The 16,088-nt window shown below is 60.2% G+C and overlaps 2 protein-coding genes across 2 annotated transcripts; both read left to right on the forward strand.

Moving 5' to 3' along the window:
* Nucleotides 1–4,901: 4,901 nt before the first annotated feature.
* Nucleotides 4,902–6,216, forward strand: LOC309979018 (uncharacterized protein; the record flags this gene model as incomplete). Its single annotated transcript, XM_082865835.1, has 2 exons — nucleotides 4,902–5,865; nucleotides 6,188–6,216. 2 exons carry the CDS (start codon nucleotides 4,902–4,904, stop codon nucleotides 6,214–6,216), a joined length of 993 nt encoding a protein of 330 aa, XP_082721961.1.
* Nucleotides 6,217–6,284: 68 nt separating this feature from the next.
* LOC309979019 (paraneoplastic antigen Ma6F-like) lies at nucleotides 6,285–7,487 on the forward strand (the record flags this gene model as incomplete). The annotated part of the gene is made up of 1 exon (XM_082865836.1): nucleotides 6,285–7,487. The coding sequence occupies one exon, from the start codon at nucleotides 6,285–6,287 to the stop codon at nucleotides 7,485–7,487; it is 1,203 nt and encodes a 400-aa protein (XP_082721962.1).
* Nucleotides 7,488–16,088: the final 8,601 nt, after the last annotated feature.

Raw genomic sequence — 16,088 nt, forward strand, 5'->3', positions numbered from 1 at the left:
AGTCCAGACTCTGTTAAGTCCTCCCTCAGGGCCCTCACCTTGACTCCACGGAGGACCTGGGATTCTCTACCTTGCTCACCAGACACCCCAAGCCTTATAACCCCTTCCCAGCCTCTCTGAGACTCCGCCCCATACTCCCCTCCCCAGCGTCTCTGAGACCCGGATGTCAGGAAGTGCACGTGCTCATTCCGCCCTATGGCCTCCCAGGGCCAACTCTGTTCTGGGGTCCAGGCTCCCCTCAGTCCTCCCTCTGGGCCCTCACCTTGACTCCACGGAGGACCTGGGATTCTCTCCCGTGCCCACCAGACACCCCGACACTTATACCCCCTCCCCAGCCTCTCTGAGACCCCGCCCCGTACTCCCCTCCCCAGCGTCTCTGAGACCCGGATGTCAGGAAGTGCTGCACGTGCTCATCCCGCCCTTTGGCCTCCCAGGGCCAACTCTGTTCTGGGGTCCAGGCTCCCCTCAGTCTTCCCTCAGGGCCGTCACCTTGACTCCACGCAGGACCTGGGATTCTCTCCCGTACGCATCAGACACCCCGACCCTTATACCCCCTCCCTAGACTCTCTGAGACCCCGCCCCATACTCCCCTCCCCAGCGTCTCTGAGACCCGGATGTCAGGAAGTGCTGCACGTGCTCATCCCGCCCTATGGCCTCCCAGGGCCAACTCTGTTCTGGGGTCCAGGCTCCCCTCAGTCCTCCCTCAGGGCCCTCACCTTGACTCCACGGAGGACCTGGGATTCTCTCCCGTGCCCACCAGACACCCCGACCCTTATACCCCCTCCCCAGCCTCTCTGAGACCCCGCCCCGTACTCCCCTCCCCAGCGTCTCTGAGACCCGGATGTCAGGAAGTGCTGCACGTGCTCATCCCGCCCTTTGGCCTCCCAGGGCCAACTCTGTTCTGGGGTCCAGGCTCCCCTCAGTCTTCCCTCAGGGCCGTCACCTTGACTCCACGCAGGACCTGGGATTCTCTCCCGTACGCATCAGACACCCCGACCCTTATACCCCCTCCCTAGACTCTCTGAGACCCCGCCCCATACTCCCCTCCCCAGCGTCTCTGAGACCCGGATGTCAGGAAGTGCTGCACGTGCTCATCCCGCCCTATGGCCTCCCAGGGCCAACTCTGTTCTGGGGTCCAGGCTCCCCTCAGTCCTCCCTCAGGGCCCTCACCTTGACTCCACGGAGGACCTGGGATTCTCTCCCGTGCCCACCAGACACCCCGACCCTTATACCCCCTCCCTAGCCTCTCTGAGACCCCGCCCCATACTCCCCTCCCCAGCGTCTCTGAGACCCGGATGTCAGGAAGTGCTGCACGTGCTCATCCCGCCCTTTGGCCTCCCAGGGCCGACTCTGTTCTGGGGTCCAGGTTCCCCTCAGTCCTCCCTCAGGCCCTGGGAAGTGATTAGCCCATGAGGGGGGAGCCCTCATGAATGAAATTACCTCCCTTATAAAAGAGGCCCCAGACGGCTGCCTCATCCTCTTGTGCCATGTGAGAAGATGGCTAGTTGATACAGCTAGACAAGAAACCAGTCCATATAAAGAAGAGCTTTATTACTATTATTTATTACTCAGCCGTACAAAGGAACGAAATTGGGTCATTTGTAGAGATGTGGATGGATCTAGAGACTGTCATACAGAGTGAAGGAAGTCAGAAAGAGAGAAACAAATATCGTGTATTAATGCACATATGTGGAACCTAGATAAATGGTACAGATGAACCGGTTTGCAGGGCAGAAATAGAGACACAGATGTAGAGCACAAACATATGGGCACCAAGGTGAGAAAATGGTGGGGGTGGGCAGGGGGTGTGATGATTTGGGAGATTGGGATTGACAAATGTACACTAATATGTATAAAATGGGTAACTCATAAGAACCTGCTGTGTAAAAAAATACATAAAATAAAATTCAAAAGTTAAAACAAACCAAAGAAATAAGAATAGGTTTATGACATTATCAATCACAGTAGAAAACCACCTGTAAAGACAAATGGACGTACTTGCCACAACGGGCTCTGCATCGCCAAGTTCGCTCCCCCAACTCCGCAGCCTTGCAGGGAGGCCTTCCTATTGGTGGAAGGCCAATGGGCGTGTCTTTTGCTTCCGGAGGCGCCAAGCCTTGGGACCTCAGGCCCTCAGTGCGCATGGCTACTGCTGCTTCCGTAGCAGAGCGCCTCCTCATGTGCTCTTCTGATCCAACCAGTTTCTCGGTAAAGAGACGTCTAGAACTTTCTCCCTCATCGTCCTGGGGCTTCCGGGAGCACCCGGAAGCCCACGTGGCGCTCGCACAGAGTGCCTGGGACAGTCGGCGGCACGGTTCCTGGTTGCTCTGCTGAGACGAGCTCTTCAGCCCCTCGTGAGCGGGACTCCGGAGCCATCCACAGAGTCAGAGCGAGTCAGGAGACAGGCGGGGGCTTTGCCGGGGGCTGGACTCCGCAGGTACCGGGGGCCCCGGGAAGGAGTGGAGGTTGGGGGAGGGCTACGGGCTGCTCGGTTGGGAGTGGGGGAGCGGCGGCGGAGAGGAGCGGGCTGAAGGGGGGCTGAGGGAAGGGTCCCCCAGTGAGCGGGTCAGAGGGGAGGACCACTGGCTTCCGGGGTGGCTGGTGGGGGGCGTTCTGGAGTCGGGGTGCAGAGGGTGGGGCTAATGGCTAAGCGTGGGGGGGGCCTGAGCGGAGGGCTTCCTGCTGGTCGGGTGGGGCCGGCCTTGGGGGCCAGAGGAGAGGACGACCGGCTGCGGGGGTGGGGAGGACGGGACGGGCGGGGAGGGCTAACGGCTGCTGCGTGTGGCGGGAGGAAGGCTGAGGCGGGGGTCGGTGGGGAGGACTCCCGGGCGCGGGTGCGGTAGGCGTTAGGGGAGCTCCCGGTGGGGCGGGGCGTGGGGTGGGGGGGAGGACGCTCGTGGCAGTTAGGGGGCTCCGGCTCCCGGGTGGGCGGGGGCAAGACGGGTGGGCTCTGCGTCTGGGGCACGAGAAGCGAGAGCCCCTGGCGCTGAGTGTGCTCGGGGGAGGACTCCCCGGTGTGGGGAGGTGAGAGAGGCCGTCTGACCTCTACGCATGGCGGGGCGCCCGGCTTCCAGGGCCCAGAGCGGAGCGCCACCAGCTGGTGGGTGGGGGAGGGTGTATGGAGGGGATGTAGTGCGAGGGGTCGGGGAGGAGCCGCCTGGCCACGGGGGGGCGTAAGTGAAGCTGAGAGGGGGAGGCGCTGGGGCTGCTGTGATCTGGTGGAGGCTGTTGGCCATGGCAGATGGATTTGTGGGGGTCCAGGGAGGGGCTCTGGCCCACTGCATGAGGCATCGAGAGCTTCAGGTCGCCTCTGTCCGGGTGGCACAGGAATTGCAGAGGTGGGTGGGCAGGGCAAGGCCCTGGCCTCCACACAGAGTACACAGATTCTTTACGAGGGTGCTTTGCACATTCAGCCGGACACGCCATACCAGAGTTGTAAAAAGGTCTCCATAAATTTAGCAGTATTGCAAGTTTCCATGATAAGTTTTCTCAGCACGGGGGAATTTTATTTGATGGTACTAATGATAATATATCTTCAAATATTGGGAAACCCATGGATCAAAGAGAAAAATCACAGAGGGACTTAGAAAATATTTCCAAGTGAATACTAAAAAAGCACAACTTACCAAACTTAGTGGGAGGCAGCAAAAAGCGACAGGAGGAAACTGTATTCCTCTAAATGCTTCTGTTAGAAAAGAGTCAGGACATAAAATCAGTGAGCTAACAGTCCATTGAGAGATGCTAGAAGAAGAAGAGCAAAGGAAACATAAAATGAAGCGGGAAGAGATATGGGAATATATGTATATATATAACTGATTCATTTTGTTGTGAAGCTGAAACTAACATACCATTGTAAAGCAATTATACTCCAATAAAGATGTTAAAAAAATGATAAAAAAATGCATATCAAAAAAAAAAAGAGAGCTAAGAGAGGAAATCAGTGATAGAAAGCAAATTATGGACACGGTGAACGAAGCCATGCGCTTCTTTCAAAAGAGCAAGGAAACCGAGCAAGTCCTAGAACGATGAATCACGGAAACAGAAAGAACGCTGATCCCCAATAGGAGGAATGAAAGAGGGCCAACGTTACGGATCAGAGGTGCATTAACAAAGGGGTATAGGGGAATATTATGGGACATTGTGGAAATGTTTATGCTAACAAATTGGAAGACTTGAAAAATTCCTTGGGAAAAAGGCAGCTTCCTAAAACTGAGGCCAGAAATGTAGAAAAGGTGACGAGCCTTCTATCTGTCTTTTTAAAAAAATTATTTTAGTTATTTTATTATTGTTTCTTGAGTCGTACGCAACAAGTGCTCTTTTGTTATTATTTTTAAATTTTATTTTTACTTTGGGCTGCGTTGGGTCTTTGTTGCTGCGCGCGGGCTTTCTCTAGGTGCAGCGAGCGGGGGCTACTCTTCGTTGCGGTGCGCAGGCCTCTCATTACGGTGGCTTCTCTTGTTGCAGAGCACGGGCTCCAGGCATGTGGGCTTCAGAGGTTGTGTCACGTGGGCTCAGTAGTTGTGGCTCGTGGGCTCTAGAGCGCTGGGTCAGTGGTTGCGGCGCGTGGGGTTAGTTGCTCCGCGGCTTGTGGGATCTTCCCGGACCAGGGATCGAACCTGTGTCCCCTGCACTGGCAGGTGGATTCTTAACCACTGCGCCACCAGGGAAGTCCCTAGCCTTCTATCTTGTAAATAAATGTAATTTATAAAAAAACTTTCCTAAAGTCAAACAAACCAAACAGGGCAGGGAGGTGCTCCAGGCTGCTGCTGTGAGGGGCACTAGGGTGGGCTGTGTGGCACAAACATGAGTCTCTCCTCTTTGCACCCACAGGCCGGTTCCCACACTTCAACAGCCTGTGCACACCTGTTTGATCGCTTCCCCCCACCCTCAGGTCCTCGAAGATGGCGATGGCTCTGGCGGTATTGCGGGACTGGTGCAGGTCGATGGGCGTGAACGCTCAGCGATCTCTGCTCATCCTGGGAATCCCAGATGACTGCAAAGACCAGGAATTCCAGGAGGCTGTGCAGGCTGCCCTGCGTTCCCTGGGCAGGTACCGAGTGCTGGGCAAGGTCTACAGAAAGGAGCTGGGGTCGAGTGTTGCCCTGGTCGAGTTTGCTGAGTGTTTAAATCGAAGCTCGCTCCCCCGCCAAATACCAGGCAAGGGAGGGCCCTGGACTGTGGTCTGCCTGCCCCAGGCCCCTGATGCTGATTCACAGGATAGACCCAATTGTCCTGCGCAGCCCCAGGGACAAGCAGTGGTTGGCAGGGCGGGTGAGGCAGGAACTGCAGGGGAGGAGGAAGCTGCAGGGGAGGCGGGAGTCGCAGGTATGGAGGGAGACACAGGTGAGGAGGAAGCCTTAGGTGAGAAGGGAGGTGCAGGTGAGGAGGGAGCTGAAGGTGAGGCAGGAGCTTCAGGTGAGGAGGGAGCTGAAGGTGAGGAGGGAGGTGCAGGTGGGAAGGGAGCTGCAGGAGAGGAGGGAGCTGAAGGTGAGGAGGGAGCTGCAGGTGAGGAGGGAGCTGAAGGTGAGGCAGGAGCTGCAGGTGAGGAGGGAGCTGAAGGTGAGGGAGGTGCAGGTGAGAAGGGAGCTGCAGGTGAGGAGGGAGCTGAAGGTGAGGCAGGAGATGCAGGTGAGGAAGGAGCTTCAGGTGAGGAGGGAGCCTCAGGTGAGGCAGGAGCTGCAGGTGCGGAAAGATCTGAGGGTCAAGCAGGAGCTGAAGGTGAGGCAGGAGTTGCAGGTGAGGCAGGAGCTGCAGGTGAGGAAGGAGCTGCAGGTGAGGAGGGAGCCTCAGGTGAGGAAGGAGCTGCAGGTGAGGCAGGAGCTGAGGGTCAAGCAGGAGCTGAGTCAGATGAGGAAGGAGCTGCAGGTGAGGAGGGAGCTGAAGGTGAGGAGGGAGCTGCAGGTCCGGAAGGAGCTGAGGGTGAAGCAGGAGCTGAGGGTCAAGCAGGAGCTGAGTCAGATGAGGAAGGAGCTGCAGGTGCGGAAGGAGCTGAGGGTCAAGCAGGAGCTGAGGGTCAAGCAGGAGCTGAGTCAGATGAGGAAGGAGCTGCAGGTGAGGAGGGATCTGCAGGTGAGGAGGGAGCTGAAGGTGAGGAGGGAGCTGAAGGTCCGGAAGGAGCTGCAGGTGCGGAAGGAGCTGAGGGTGAAGCAGGAGCTGAGTCAGATGAGGAAGGAGCTGCAGGTTACAGAAATGTTGCAGGCGTGGCAGGACTTCTGAGTATGGCAGGACCCACGGGCGGGGCAATGGCTGCGCCTGAGGAAGCAGTTGTGACAGCGGCAGGCGCCATGGGTGAGGCAGGGCCCGGGACCCAGCAGTGGAGGCAGGCCTCGCAGCCCGTGCTGGACAGCATGGGCTACCAGGAGCTGGGAACCTTCTCTGGGATGGAAGAGCCGGGCCACGGGGAAGAGTCCTCTGAGAGCTGGCTGGAGCAGGCCAGCCACACGCTGCACCTGTGGCGCCACGTGTCTGAGAGGGAGAGGAGGAGAAGGCTGGTGGAGAGCTTGCGCGGCCCCGCGCTGGACCTCCTGCGTGGCCTCCTGGCGGAAGATCCCGAGCTGGCTGCCCAGGACTGCCTGGCCGCGCTGGTGCAGGTGTTTGGGAACAAGGACCCCCGGGGGAGTGCTCGGCTGAAGTTCGTGACCTGTGCCCAGCGGCCCCAGGAGACTCTCTCTGCGTACGTGATGCGCCTGGAAGGCCTGCTGCAGTCGGCCCTGGAGAAGGGGGCCATCCACCCGGCCATGGCGGACCAGGCGCGCGCCCGGCAGGTGCTGACGCGGGCCCGGCTGAACGACACGCTCCGGGACACGCTGAGGAGGAGGCGGCTGATGAGGAGGCCTCCCGGCTTTGCGGGGATGCTGCGGCTCATCCAGAAGACCGAGGCCTGGGACGCCGACCCGGCTAGCAGGGAGCACTTCCCAGGGCAGGAAGAGGCCCGTGTGGACGTTGCAGTCCTGGCAGCAGCCGCCCAGGCCGCCCCGGCCCATGAGGCCATCACCGCAGGCACCACTGCACATGGCACCAAGGCCTCCCCGGCCGGTGAAGATACCACCGCCCAGGCCGCCCGTTCCAAGGAAGGGAGCGCCGAGGACCACCCGGCACGTGAGGAGGCCAGTGCGGCAGTTGCCGGCACTGCCAAGGCTGGCGAGGCGGCCCCTGAAGACCATGGTGCCGCCAGGGCAGCCCCTGGCCCTGGGGAGACCAGCAAGGCGTCCACGGCCACTCAGGAAGATGGAAGTGCTGCCGCCCCTGCGGGCCTAGGTCAGGCAAGACCCTCAGATGCCCCCGGAGTCCCCATGCCTGGCCGGATGGGCAGTGCTTCCCCGGTGGCCCCAGGAGGTCCTGGCTGGGAGCCAGAGGGCCTCGCCCAGGCAGAAGGCCAGGAGGCCGAGGAGACCCCCGAGGAGGGGCTCAAGCCCATCCCAGAAGAGCCGGGAAATGAGGACGGGGCTGCAGAGATGAGCCCCCCGGGGTCCACCTCGGGCCAGTAGGCTCAGCAGGCCGTGGGGCTGCCAGGCTTGGAGGCAGGGGGAGGCCAGGCCTGGCAGCCTACTGGCCCCATATTAGGGGCCACTCCAGGTGCCTGGGCCTCCCTCCTGAGAGGGTCCCCTATTCATCATCCCCTGGGGCAGGTTGTTCCCTGTACTGGCAAGCCCAAATGTGTCCCTGTAGGCCCCAGAGGGACCCAGGTGTCAAGGAACCCCCCAGCCCCCGCTCCCCTCCCACAAACACACACACCCTAGCCATCGTCCCCCCACAGAGCCCTGAGGTGCGCCACGTGTCAGCCAAGGCTCTGGTCTCTGTGGGCCAGTGTCGTGAGCTCAACGTGTGCTTTCTGGGCATAGATTCAGGCCCAGCGCTGCCTGTTGTTGTGGAAATGTGCCTGTGTTCTCCTCTGAGCAGTTCCCCCAACCCCTGCGCGGCGTGGAGACCCCGAGCCCAGTCCCAGGAGCCGGCGGGAAGGACGGGATGGACGAGGTTACAGCCAGCGCCCACCCCAGGACCTGGGAGCCCACCTGCGACCTTCAGAAGGAAGACCTTGACCGGGGCTGCAGGAGGTCTGCGGGAGGCTCCCCAGGGCTTGTGTTCTGCTGGGCCACCCCGTTGTTCCTCGGGACTCCACGTCCCCGGCTTGGTGGCGTGCGCCCTGCTGTGGGACTGTCCTGTGCCCGCCATAGGGCAGGGGCAGGGCCAGGCCCCGGGCATGTGGGCCAGAAATGGAGGGTCTGCCCTGGGGGGAGCGGGCATGGCCGGCGCCCATCTTCCTGGCGAGAGGCCACCCGCGGGGCCCTCAGGAAGGGAGACTGTGGGGAGATGGAGGGCCGCCGGGTGGGGTGTAGCGGAGGCACCTTTTTGAGGACCCTGGGTGGGGCCGGGACCCGTGAGCTCCGGTGGCCGTTAGAAGTTCCTCTGTGTGTTGTTATGCCCTGTGTTCAATGGTTTCAGTCAATGTTTCTGTTTAATAAATTTCCCTGAACGTTTCATCTGAGTCTGGCCTCTGCTGTGGGCAATGGAGGGAAAGGGCTGCTGCGGGTGAGGGCGGGGGTCCAGAGTCCGATTCCTGCTCAGCACCCATGGGACACCTCTCCGGGGAGAGGGTAAGGTAGGCACTTTGCAGACCCAGACATCGTGAGGGTTTTTCTTCCAGTTCATAGGTGAATTGTAAAGTTTTAGCGCCCTTGACCGTGGGCCGCGTCTCGGGCGATGCTCGTGCTTGAAATCATGGGTGCTGTGCACGGCCCGGAAGGCCAGGGGACACACAGGAGGACTTCTGACCTCGTGGGTCACACGTGGGTCCGTGCACGTCTGCCTGGCCCGGGGGCTCCGGGACCAGAAGGCCGTGCCCGGTTTGCACGAGCGCTCGGCCTGTGGCTCTGCACCCGTGCACGAGTGTATTCGTGCCCCCTGCGATGACGGGCGTGAAGCAGGAGGCTGACATGCTGACGGGCCTGCCCTTTAGGATGTCACTTCCTGGCTGGGCTGTGCTGTCACCCCCGAGCAACCGCAGCACTTCTGTGAGGGGCTGAGCGGGAGTGTGAGCCCAGGGTGCTGCCGGCCGCGCTGCACTGTCCCGTTTACGTGGCGGAGGGGCACGCCGCGCTCCGCATGGCTGCGGACGAGAAGGGCCCCGCCGCGGGCAGGGCGCCCGGCTTCGGCGAGGCGCCTCTTCCTCCCGACACAGCGGCTCCGGCCCTCGGCTCAGGGAGCTGCACCCCCCAGTCCCTCGCCCTGGACCAGGCCGTGCCCGCGGGGCACCCCGACCTCAGGCTGCTGCCTGGAGAAGCCGCTTTCCAGGATTTGACGCAAGAGCCTTTGTTGAAAAGGCCTCGCACCGCCTGCGAGGCCGTGTGGGAAGGCAGCCTGCTCTTCCACCCCTTTCCCAGGAAGCTGTGGACGATCGTCCACAGCAGTCGCTTTGCATCCATTGGGTGGAATGAAGACGGGACTTGCATAGGCGTCAACAGGCCGCTGTTTCAAAAGGAGGTTTTGGACAGGGACGGCCTAGACAAGGTGTTCAAGACAGAACGTGTGGAGAGCTTCATCCGCCAGCTTAACCGCTATGGATTCAGCAAAGTGTACCAGGACATGCACACGTCCCTCTGCATGACCAACCTGTCCACGAAGGAGCGGCCCGCCCACGTCCTGAGCGAGGTAAGGAGGGCGGGGGACGGTGGGGGAGGAGCCCTCTCCAGGGGCTGAGCCGCTGGGCCCGGGTGTGGGGGGGGGCGGGTGCCAACCCCGGGGCCGCCTGGGAGGTCGGCAGGCGTGTCGGGAGAGCTTCCTTTAAAGGTGGTACTTGGGGACCGGCGTGACGGCCGGAGCTGGCAGTGCCGCGCGCTGTGTTGGGACGTTGTTATGGGGGGACCCGAAGCGTTCTCAGCACAAGGACGTCACTTCTCTCCCTCCTCCTTTTCCCTTTGGTGTGTCTGTGTGAGGTGATGCGTGTGAACTGGACCCCCTGTGGTGATCATTTCGCAGCACACGCGGGCAAGGCGTCATCCTGTACTCCTGACACGTGGGCAGTGCCGCTCGTGCCTGACACGCAGTCACAGCGGGGGACAAGAGGACACTGCTGCAACGCTGGCCCTTCCCGTCCTCCTGCTCGGGGACAGTGGCCCGCCGAGGGGAGGGGGGAGGTCTGTGTGCCCCCTTGACTCCCATAGCTCCAGAGCATCACTTGAGTGGGGGCGCAGGTCCTTTCCTGGGAAGCAGTCAGCGTCCCCGGTCTGGCCCCTGGAGGTGCTGGCCAGGGGGCGATTCGGACACTGCCTTAGAAAGCTACCGAACCTTGTTGCAGTCTCGTACCTGCAAACGCCACGTCCCCTTTCGTGGGCCTTGTACTCATACTAAGGGGCCATTTTCAGTCATTTTCCAAGGGCGAAAGGTGATGGTGAGTGAGCGAGTCTCGGGGATGTCAAAGCTGGGGCACAGCGTCCTGCTGGGACCGGGTCCCGCTTTCTCCAAAGAGGCCCTGGGTCGGCTGGGGGAGGGCGCCCAGGGGCCCAGCCAGGCGGCTGCTGCTTGCGAGCAACTCTTTTGTGACTCGGGGTTTCCTTTTCTCTCTCAACCGCGACCTCAGTTACACTTCTACCACAGTCCCCTGTTTCAGAGAGACTGCCCGCACCTCCTGGTGAGGATGAAGCCGAGAGTGCACACTAAACCAGCATCCGGGCAGGTGGACGGCGAGCCGGCGGCCCCGGGGCACCTCCCGGCGCCCAGCGCCGCGGAGCCGCAGGACGGCCTCCCACCGTATCCTGAGCACATCCAGGGGACCCCGAGCTACCCGCAACTCGACCATGCCTCCGCCCTGGCCAGGACTGACTCTGTCGCTCCGGCCCCTCCTTGGACAGCAGCGGAGCCCCCCGCGCCGGATCCCAACGTGCAGATTCTGGTCCCTCTAGTTCCTGTCCTGGCAGAGGTGGCCCAGCCAGCCGAGGTCCCCTGCTCTGCTGCGCCTGGCCTCCCGCCCAGATGAGTCCTCCCTGGCCCGTTCCGGGCCTGGCCGCCGCACCCCTCCAAGTCCTCAGCCTTCCCCCCCACCGCGCAGCTCCCGGGGGCCGCGCTGCTGCCTCTTGCGCATCCTGGATGCCCGAGGTGGCCGCCAGGCCTGCCGCCTCCCTGACCTTGATCCCTCGGCCCCTGAGCCCCTTTGCTGCTGCTGCATGGGCTCCCGCTGTTTCCTGGAATACCCGACCCCTCCAGGCAGGCCCACAGAGGACCCTGACCAGGCAGACCCTGCAGACACACGGAGGTGGTAACGCGGCCAGAACCTTGCAGGGCAGTAAAGAGCACGGGGACATGAGAGCGATGTTCCACCCAACACGTGTTTGGCGCCTCCGTCCTGGGCGTGGCTGAGCAGTTGAGTCCCCTCAGCAGGAAACGATGACAGGTGACAGCCCACCCCCGGCACAGTGCGGGCACCTAGCAGCTAGTCAGTGAAGCCCCTCAGACGCCCTGTGTCCACCCACTAGAAAGACCCTTGAAGGGCTTGACAAGCACAAGGAAGGCCCTGGCACCCGCGGCTTCACAGTTGCGGGGGCATCATGTCCAGCAGGGTCTCGATTTGACAGATGAGAAGAGCTCAGGCCTCCCCTGGTCAGAGGCCTGAAAAGAGCCCTTACTGTCCTGAGACGCACAGGTGTGGAGGTGACGGTCCCTGGCAGGGCCCTGCGGGTGTTCAGTTTGGGGATGCTCTCTGGTGTCTGGACAGCAGGATTGAGGTTTGCTTTTCACTGCGGGTCCTGCGTCTGGAGACATTTTCCTGGTTCTCTTTTCCTTGCCTTTCGAGCTAAACACTTCAAGGGCGCCATGCTCCACCACCCTCTGGGCGCTGGGGTGTCGCGCTTATACCGCGAGTCCTTGTGGTCAGCGCCCAGTGATGTGTACAGAGCACTGAAGGCCAGGGCGCACCCCCAGCTCACAGTTGCTGCCTCCACGTGTGGGGGATGGGCCGGGGGACCTGGCCAGGACTCTGTGGCTGTCACAGCGATAGGGCGACATCCCCTCCCAAACACTGCTAAGGAGGGGGCGGGGAGCGGGAATTGCCTGGAGTTCCAGGAGTTAGGACTCTATGCTTTCACTGCGGTGGCCCGGGTTCAATCCCTGGTCGGGGATCTAAGATCCCCCAAGCCTTGTGGGGTGGCCAGAAACACAGAAAAGGAAAAAAAAGGTGGGTTGGGGGAGGAGGGGAAGTAGACCCAAGGTACCAGGAATGATCCAAGCACCAGCAGCCAGAGGAGCCCCGGGTCTGCCCGGGTGAGGGGTGGTCCCATCTGCCGCTCCCGTCTGTCACAATGCAACAGCTAGTGCACGTCAGGGGGGGTCTCTTGAGCAGCCCAACAGCAGCGCCCCAAGTGAACGATGCCAAAATGGACAGAAGGGACGGAAGAAACCGGTCTACAGTAGAAGTGGGAGACTTCGGGCCCCCTGTGATGGATTCAAATGGATCCCCCAGCTCCCACCCCAACCATTAAGTCCACCTGTTGCAGTGCTAATCCCAAGGTGCATGTATTTGGAGATAGCACCCTTGGGGAAGTCAGTAAGGTTAAATGAGGTCACAAGGGTGGGACCCCCGTCCGACAAGAGCGGTGTCCTTTGGCAAAGAGGAAGAGACACCGAAGATCTCCCTCCCTCCCTCAGCCTCTCTTCCACCCTCCCAACCTCCCTCCCTCTCTCTCCCTCCATTTCTCTCCCCCCCCCCACTCTCTCTCCCTGCCTCCCTTCTCCCCCACAACCTGTTCAGAGAAGCAGCCAAGTGAGGGACCAAGAGAAAACCAGCTGTCTGCGAGCCAGGAAGAGACGCCTTCCCTCACCTGAGACTGCACTTTCCAGCCAGTTGAGGTTGGACTTCTAGCCACCAGGACTGGCACCCAGTACATTTCTGTAGTTTTAGCCACCCCCTCTGTGGGACTTTGCTATGGCAGCTCTAAGCAGACTAACACAGCCTGCTTTCATTATGGGTACAGCGACCAGACAGCACCGCAGTACGGGAATCACAGATTTGAACAGCACTGTACAAAGACTAGGTCTCATGACATGTGTAGACTATTAGCCCCAAGAACAGAGTAGACACGTGCTCGTCAAGCGTACCTAGAACGTTCTCCAGGGTACTCCACGCGTCAGGCCACACAGCATCCCTCAGTAACCTTAAGGGGATACAAACAAAAGGGCTGAAATCATACAAAGTATGTCCTCTGGCCAAAATAGAGTGAAATTAGACCTCAATAACAGAAGGAAATGTGGGAAATCTGCAAAGAGAGGGAAATTGAGCCGTGCGTCCCCAAATAACCGCATTAGTCTGGGACGATGCCAAATCCCACAGCACAGGATGAGGGGCTGAAACAGCAGACACAGATTCTCACGGTGGCTCCGACCAGGAAGCCGAGAGGGAGGGTCCAGCAGGGGTGGCTTGTACTGCGGCCGGTCTCCTTGGTTGCAGGTGGCCGTGCTCTTAGCGCCCCTCACGTGGTCACCCTCTGTGCACGCACCCCCAGCCCCTGCCTTCTCTCCTTGCGTGTGCTGATCCGCTCTTCCCTCAAGGGCACCAGCCATCTTGGATTAGACCTCATCCTGATGGCCTCATTTCAACCTAAGAACCACTAACTCCAGCCACAGTGACATTCTGAGGTTCTAGGGGATTGGGGCTTCAACATGCAAATTTTGGGGGGACGCAGTTCAGTCCATAACAATAGCCCAGGGAACGTACAAGACATCACAAGGGAAACTAGAAAATACTTTGAAATGAAGAAAACACAGACCAAAGCCCCCAGGACTTATGGCACGCGGCCAAAGAGGCACTTGGGACCTAAAGCTGCAAACACCCGTGTTCCAATGGAGGCGACACCTCAGATCAACCGCCTCATCTTGAACAGGGACAAGCGAGAAGACGAGGAAGGCGAGCCCAAGCATTCTGACAACAAATGTTCACGAGAAAAGAAAAACTGCGCTAATCCACGCACGCGGGGATCCCAAGACGTGCACTGGTCGGGAATCCTCACAACATGGGGGAGGGCGCATCTTTCTTACACACTCAGTAACAAGAGCTGCAGCCACCGACCACTTCATTTGGCCCAGGCTTTTTACAAGCAGGTCACCTCATGGGGAAACCCACACCAATGCTTTTGCCTGGTACTGTTAGGAGGCCCATTTTACAGATGGAGAAATCGAGGCGTAGGGAGTCGCCATGATTTGATCAGCTTGTCACTACAAGGACTCTGACTCAAGCTAAGCATCATATGCGTGCAAAGACCCATCCCCGCACTGGCCTGACCTGTCTCCCCAACAGTCAAGGGGGATTCAGCTGTCCTCCACGGGGTCCTACTACCTGACGCCTCAGGCCACATAATGGAGAAAACACAGGGAAGCCGGGCATTAGTGCCCATGAGAGCCTGACACTGCATTCTGCCCACGTGGCCTCCCCAGCCCCATCAGGTCACCATCTCTCGTGAAATGGACACGAGGGCCAGGGAGGAGGGTGAGGGTCTAGGACTGAGGGCGTGAGGATGGAGAAGGGTCCTGGAGCACCCGTTGTCCCAAGAGCACCCATTTCCTGCTGGGGTCCAGGGCTGCAGCTCACCGGCAGCGGCATCTGCTCCCACCTGCCTCCCCCGGCCAGCCCAGGGCAGGTCAGATGGGATCTAGTGGGTGCTGTTCCTTCCACCTCTCTGGGGCGGCTGACCCTCTTCACAGCCTGCATCACCGGGACCCCAAAGCCCTCTCCTGCCTGGCTCCTTTCCAAACCCTCATGCGGGTCTGCGGGTGGCTGGGGCCTCGGGGAGCGTCCTGGGGACCACCCCTGCCATCTGCTACAGCCTGTCCCTCTGCTCAAACACCCTGATCGGGGACACCAGAGTCCTAGCCGGCTCTGCGGGTGGCTGACAGGACACGCCTGTGCCTCTCACACTCAGGCTCAAAAACCAAAACCTCACGGTCACATTCAGAAGGCCATCAGCGTACTCAAACATTTGGGCATTACGTAGGGAATGATTTCAAAGTAAGTCGGAAGCACAGAGATTCGCCCCACATCCACGCGGCAATGATTATCACTTACCAACCACGAGGAGACTCGCCGAGTGGCTACATCACGTCCTGCCAGCTCCACCCGAACCATGATATTGGTCGGGGGGGGGGGGATGCTTCTCTGGGACTTTCAGATAAACATACATGCACGAGGTCATCAGGACCGGGGCCTAAGCGGCTCCTAGTCGGGGGACAGGCAGGGCAAAAGCCAGGCTGTGCAGACCGAGGCCAGGTTCTGGACAGAGTGGGCGCTGTGGGCAGCAGGGTCACCCCTGAGGGGGACTCGGGGCTGGGCCCCACGGGGACGCCCCCGACCCCAACGGGGCCGTTCGGCAGCTGGCGGCTGCCCTCCTGACAGAGACTCAGCACAGCCCCGCAGGGACGGATGGGTGCAGCTCAGGGACCTAAGGGTGCGGGTTGCTTGAGGGAAATGCCCTCTGCCAGCTCCCTGTGGGGCAGCCTCTCTCTGGAACACCTCCAACCCTGCCCAGGGCCTTAAAGGCACAGAGTCTGGCATCTCACATCTAAGGGTCAAAGGTGCAGGACTTAAGACCCTGGGGGAGGAAACACAGTGGTCTGTGTCTGTGTTGTCATGGCTTGAGGACTAACCCCCGACCCCGGTGTGCCTTCGATACGGATGGCCGTGACAAAAATGCTTCTGCTCAGGATTCAGTGGCAAAGGGTCATCACATGACCCCTCCCAAGTGAAGAGGACTCTGGCAGTGCTGTGTCCCCTCTTGTGCGGGGAGGAGAGGAAGACAAGATGGGGACGAGCACCTGACGGCTCTCCAATGCCACACTGCCTAGTAGAGGCTCAACAAAAGCAGCGCTTACCATTTGTGATGACAAAATCCCCTTCTTTTCCGGCAGGAGTGTCTGAGCAGGTTACATTGGCCCTGAAATTCTCCACCTTTTCCAAGTGCCCACCTGCTATATGGCAGGTGCTTCAAACCCAGGATCCCACGTAATGTTCACGTTGTCGTACGGCGCTCAGCAGGGAGGGCTGCCTCTTTAGCCCCCGGCGCCGTCTGCACCTCCCACTGCAGTGACCTCCCAATCCCATTAGGCCCAGG

The sequence above is a fragment of the Leucopleurus acutus genome, assembly GCF_964270905.1.
Source record: "Leucopleurus acutus genome assembly, contig: HAP1_SCAFFOLD_844, whole genome shotgun sequence".
Lineage (NCBI taxonomy): Eukaryota > Metazoa > Chordata > Mammalia > Artiodactyla > Delphinidae > Leucopleurus > Leucopleurus acutus.